This window comes from Ochlerotatus camptorhynchus, unplaced genomic scaffold (genome assembly GCF_037179485.1).
Source record: "Ochlerotatus camptorhynchus isolate MF236.1 unplaced genomic scaffold, CSIRO-AGI_Acam_v1.1 ptg000070l, whole genome shotgun sequence".
NCBI lineage: Eukaryota > Metazoa > Arthropoda > Insecta > Diptera > Culicidae > Ochlerotatus > Ochlerotatus camptorhynchus.
In genome coordinates, this window is record NW_027040560.1 from 566303 (window position 1) to 572080 (window position 5778).

Here is a 5778-nt window from a genome sequence, read left to right on the forward strand (position 1 = left end):
CGTCCTCACATTGAACAGTCTCCCTCCAAATGGAAAATTTCTCAACAACAAGAAAAACACGAGCCTACTATTCCAGGCATACCGCGTGCTGCAGCGCCTACTAAACATTGACCTCTCGTGGCCTGTGGCATGTGCCTCTGCTTCGTAATTAGTGTATAGATGTGATGGTATTTTGCAACCTCCCAGCCCCCTTTTCTCCGCACCGCGGATGGTCGCACTTTCTAATGATTGTCCACTTGACCACCGTTTTTTTCCAACTCATGCATAAACATGGCTCAGCGGAATAATAAGAAAACCCATAACAACGACGACGATGATGGCACTCTGGGTGTTTGTGTTGTTCCTCGGTGGTAACCCAGACAACGGCCATCTAACCCTTGAAACTTAATGAGGCACCATAGGTCGAAACCTGGTAGGGTTCTTTCGTTTCAACGTTGCTATGCAAATGAACAACCCCTCGTGGGTTGGTCCCGTTTTCTTCCTTTATCGATTATCCAATCTGGAATAGCATTACCAGTTCAGTACCGCGGAAAACTTGACTCTTGGAAAGGTTCTGGATTTTTACACCGCTGAATCATTGCGATTCGAGATTCCAACCAAAGTGGAAGTTCTTTAGAGCATTGTTCAAAGGCTCTAGTGTGGAAAATGCCCATCACAACTCCCCAAGTCCCGGAAGGGCTGCCGGAGCTGATGCGTGGTTTGGCGAAAAGTGTCATCAAGGAAAATCCGGAAAATATCTACGTCCACGCGGCGGAGTATTTCGAGAATTTAATCCACGAAAGGGATGGTGAGCTGGATAGGGGGTACACAAATTTCAGCGCGTACAAAGTGTATACCGACTACAAGGACAAGTGCCGTGTCAAAGGTGGTGGCAATGATGGCGGTAGCCTCAGTGCCGGAAGTGTTGGTGATATTCCTAGTTCTGCCGGAGGAATGGCCTTGCGAAGTGGAACGGCTAGTGCAGGCGATGGAGATGATGACAGCGGAGGCAGTGCTTCGGCTACCCGAGGTCGCCGAAAGAAACGTGTCCGAAGGCAAGGATCCAAAGATTCGAATAAATCAGTGGAGAAACAAGAATCTGCTGTTGGATCGCCAGAAGTGCCTAATGGTGAAGATGAGAAGAAATCGGGTGGAAGTGGAAAAGGTTCTCGACAGGACAGTCTGGATGCAATCAAGGAAGACTCTCCGGACTTGATAGAGCAAGCAATGGTGAAAGTTCAGGCCCATCAAGAGTATCAGACACCGAGAGAATCGAGATCGATCAATAAAACTGTGAGTGTTGATTCGATTGCCGCGGCGAATGCAGTGTCCAGTGTGCTACAAGATGCTGTGGTAGAATCAGACGAAGCTGATAGGGAAACTGGTGAAGCGATTGAAACGCAAGTTGAAGCCGATTTGGCAGTGGAATCGCAACGCCCAACTAACTGTGAAGATGTGGACTCGTATCCGCCCGACGAAGATGAAGATGTACTCAAACCTGGGAATGCTGAGGAGTACGGAAGTACTCCTAGTACGGCTGAAGTTACTGGAGAGGTTGTCGGAGAAGCAGAAGTATTGGTGGAAGATGCTCCACAAGCGACAGAAACGAATCAGTCTGAGGAAAATATGGATGCACCTATAGAATCAAAGGAAACTTCTGACGAAGTAGATTTACCAGTCGACGATTCACTGGAAAAGAAAGAGGAACCAATAACTAATGGATCGATCGAAGCGAAATCCGAGAGTCCGAAGCAAATTTCTATTGACCGTCAGGATTCTGGTGAGGTACAAGCTGAAGGTGTTGATACGGTCGATGCGGATAAACCTACACTCGGAGTTGAAGAAACGGTCCCAGAACTACCTGACGTTCCCAGTGAAGAACCAGGTGCTGAAATGTCGGTGGATTCCGAAAATGCGCAAGCGAAGCCTATTGTCGAAGAACCTACCGAAGAAGAGCCCAGCAAGAATGAAACGAAAGAAGAGATTATCGAGGATGCGAACATAATTGACTCCCCCAAGGAATCGTCAGTAAATAATGCAGAAGAGCCTCCTGCAGGTTCCGATGAGAAAGCAGGCGATGAACCAGCAGAAGAAAATTCATCGACTGAAAAACCACAGACCGAAACATCTACCGATGAACAGGAGGAGCAGCCTCCAGAAGACGTCTCACCCGAAAAAACTGATTCTGTTGATAAAGTTACTGAACAGGACAAGTCGCAAGAATTGTCAGAAGGATCTAAATCGAATGAAAACGAAGGCGAAAAAGACACCGTTTCCCCAAATGATGAGAGTGTCGAGGCTGACGCCAACGTACCATCAAATAGTGAAGATGTTGTTTTGAAGGAAGAATCGGAAGATAAGTCCCCTGGTGATCCAACTGAAAATGCTACTAGTGGATCACTTGAAGAGGAACTAAAACCAAAATCAACCGAAGAACCAGCTACGGAAGAAGTTACACTGGTAGATGAAAACAATCAGGAGCAAGAGAACAAGTCGCCTGAAGGAAGCCAATCAGTAGAAAATCCAGATATTAATGAAGAGCAAGCTTCCGGACAGGTAGAGGAAACCGAACAGGTATCCAGTGGTTCAGTGGATAAACCTCCGGTGAAACCCGAATCCGTGGAAGAACCACCATCATCATCTCCACCGAAAGACGAAAACGCTGGATCTATGGAAGAAAATCCCAAATCTGAGGCAACAGGCGGCGAAGCATCACCAGTAAAATCCGCCTCCACGGAGGATCAGCCTGCAGTGGAAGAAAATCCTGCTGGGTCACCGGAGAAGGTAGGATCGATGGAAGAACCACCATCTGAAGGCAGTGATTCGAAGGAAGCGGTAGGCTCCGTCGAAGGACCAGCAGATGACCCAAACTCAAACGGTTCAGCAAAAGCATCCAAGGAACCATCGCTGGACAAAACGGAGTCTGACTTAAACGTTGAAATTTCTGCAACAGAAGGAAACCCTGGTGGTTCCCCGGAGAAGGTAGGATCGACAGAAGAACCACAATCGGAAGCCAGTGGTCCGATAGGTTCCGTCGAAGAGCCAGCAGATGAACCAAACTCAAGCGGTTCAGCAAAACCATCCAAGGAACCATCGCTGGACAAAACGGAGTCTGAGCTGAACGCAAGTGTAGATCAGTCGAATACAGTATCGAAAGAATCTTCAGCCAAGGAGTCGGAAGGTGATACCTCGGCCGAGGCAGCGAGTGGTCAAGAGCGCGATGGTTCCGTCGATGCCGGTGAGATGTCCCTTAGTAGCCGAATGGGAGATGATGAAGAAGACGCTGAACCGGAACATCCTGCCTCGATGGAGAAGGACGATGAGGCAGTTGCAGAACCGAAGAATAACGGAAATGATCAAGCGGACAATGAAGCGGTTGAACCTTCAGCTCCTCCCTCCGAGGAAACTACTGAGAATGATGTCGATGCCAAGCCAAGCTCTGAAGCAGTGGGTGCTGAAGAAGTTTCTGTAGAAAAAGGTGAGAGCATTGAAAAGAATGCAGAAAAATCGGAAGGAGGTGTAGAACCGATCAACTCAGAAGGTGACACAAAAAATACCACGGAACAGAATTCTGTAGAAGTCGACGAGTCCAAGGAAGAGGTAGTAGAAGAACCATGCATCCAAAAGCAAGTGTCTCCATCTACTTCGATGCTCCCAATCAAACAACCAAGCGTCGAATTGGAAGAGATCAAGAAGGTTGATCTGGCATCGTTCAACAAAGATTCAGCGGAAGCATTGTTTTACTCGTTGAAGAAAACGGAGCTGGAGAACCAGCAGCATCCAAGCGATGCTAAGGCTCAAGACGATCCAGGCAAAAATGACGATGACGACGATGCGGATGTAGTGGTGAAGGATGAACCTCCTCCTCCGGTAAGTCGGCAACCGACCAAGCGTAGCTTTACCGATGATTTTTTAGAGAACAGCCCCATCACTGAAGAAGCAGCCGAGCAAGCTGAAGGTGATGGGGTTGCCAACGAAGATAATGGCAAAGACGATGGGAACGAGGTGTTCAACCCGATGATGGCTGCTAGAGCTCGGAATACACAACTACTGAACCAGTTGCATTCCAGGGATGACATAGCCACGCTTGAAAGTTCTCCACGCAAAACTCTTATTCGCAGGTGCATGACCGAACGCGTGGACCTTGCTAGGCAGGATACGAACTACGTAGATTTGCGGAAATATGACCCGGATTACGTTGAGGAAGAGGATCAGTTCGATGGGTATTACATCGGTAGCATCAAGAACAAAATTTTAGCAAGTTCGGTATCTGTCGCAGATTCAGATTATTATGACCCAGAACAGGTGGAGAACACCATAGATGATAACAACGTACAAACGGCACTGGAAACGATTGCATCGACGGATACGGAGTCTACGCTACCTTCGCAGACAACAATTCAAGCAAACAAAGGATTCCTGAAACGAAGTTCGCAGAATACCTCTTCTAATATACCGTACGCTTCGTTCGGGAACAACGCAATTAATCAATCACTGGATGAGTTTATCGAACGCGAAGAGCTACTGAAGGAAGCTGAAGCACAAGCTGCCTCGACAATTCAACGTTCCTATCGGAGATTTCGAACCAACAAGAGGAAATTTCTAAGGGACTACCACAGCACAATGCAAACATGCACGGAGGATCAATCTACGGAGAGCCTGGAAGATTACCCCAACAGTGTAATCCAGATCAAGCTGGATCACAAGCGACCAAAGGAAAGTGATAATTCATTCGAAGATGCGCGTATGGAGAATCATCGCCGACCAATGTACAGTTTGAACATTGACGAATACGATACGGCAACTCGACGGATGACGTTAACTCGAGGAGTGGCGATGCAACGAAATTCAACGCCGGAAGAAGATTCCGGCAAATCGGACAACGTGTCAGGTGAGAAGAAATCATCTACGAGCGAACCAGCTACGAACTTGGCCCTCGCCGAAGAGAGTCCGATATCGTCGAGTGATCTGTCGGAGGACAAGAAGAGCAGCACCTCCGGGGACGAAAAAGAGAACAAAGACAACAGTTCGTCCAAATCAAGTTAGTAAGAGTTTGCTCCATGCGAATGTAGGCTGGGATTAGGGCAATGTGATTGATGAGTTTGAAATTTACGTTTCAGGTGAAGCAGTGAAGGAACCCTCCGATGGGATGAAGGCTACCTCTACTGCATTGAGCAACAGTGGAAGACAGTATGCCTCACTGGACGTACAGAAACTATTCATCGCCCGTCAGCGCACGATGCCGGTTCAGATCGAAACGTCGGTGATTCGGGCACAACCGAAGCACATGCGGAAGCGAATCAAGAGTGCCGGCATGATTAGAAAGTAGGGGCTGCGCGACGGCTTGCGGTGGGTAGTTCCTACTTAGGGTAATTTTTCTTTCCTTTTCGTATTGGCACGGATTTGGAGATTTTTTCTAAAATGCTTAATATTTATCATGATATGGTAGACTATTATATGAGTAAATTGGAAATAAAATAAATTAGTAACCTATCTGCACACTTTCTTCTTGATCGAGAGTAGAGAATGCCATCATCATCATCATCAGCATGATCACCATCGTAGTAGGCGTTCGAGCAATTAAACAATTTTTTGCATCTGCTGCTGTGGTATTTTTGATTTTTACGTTCGGCAAATGACCACAATGTTTCTCTTTTTTATGTTTATTTTGATTGCCCTGTTGTTTACACAGCTTCGGAAGCTCTGTGGTGATGATATGGATGTGATGTCATTCATTGTGAGCGCAAAAATATTTCTTTACCACCTTTCGTGATCAGAAAAATGATAACTGAGCGCAGT

General features: G+C 47.0%; 1 protein-coding gene across 1 annotated transcript; it reads left to right on the top strand.

The window, feature by feature from the left end:
- The first annotated feature begins 604 nt into the window (after positions 1-604).
- Positions 605-5337, top strand: LOC135697329 (uncharacterized). Its single transcript, XM_065216946.1, has 3 exons — positions 605-3441; positions 3475-5020; positions 5100-5337. Exons 1-3 carry the CDS (start codon positions 646-648, stop codon positions 5306-5308), a joined length of 4551 nt encoding a protein of 1516 aa, XP_065073018.1. The 5' UTR covers positions 605-645; the 3' UTR covers positions 5309-5337.
- Positions 5338-5778: the final 441 nt, after the last annotated feature.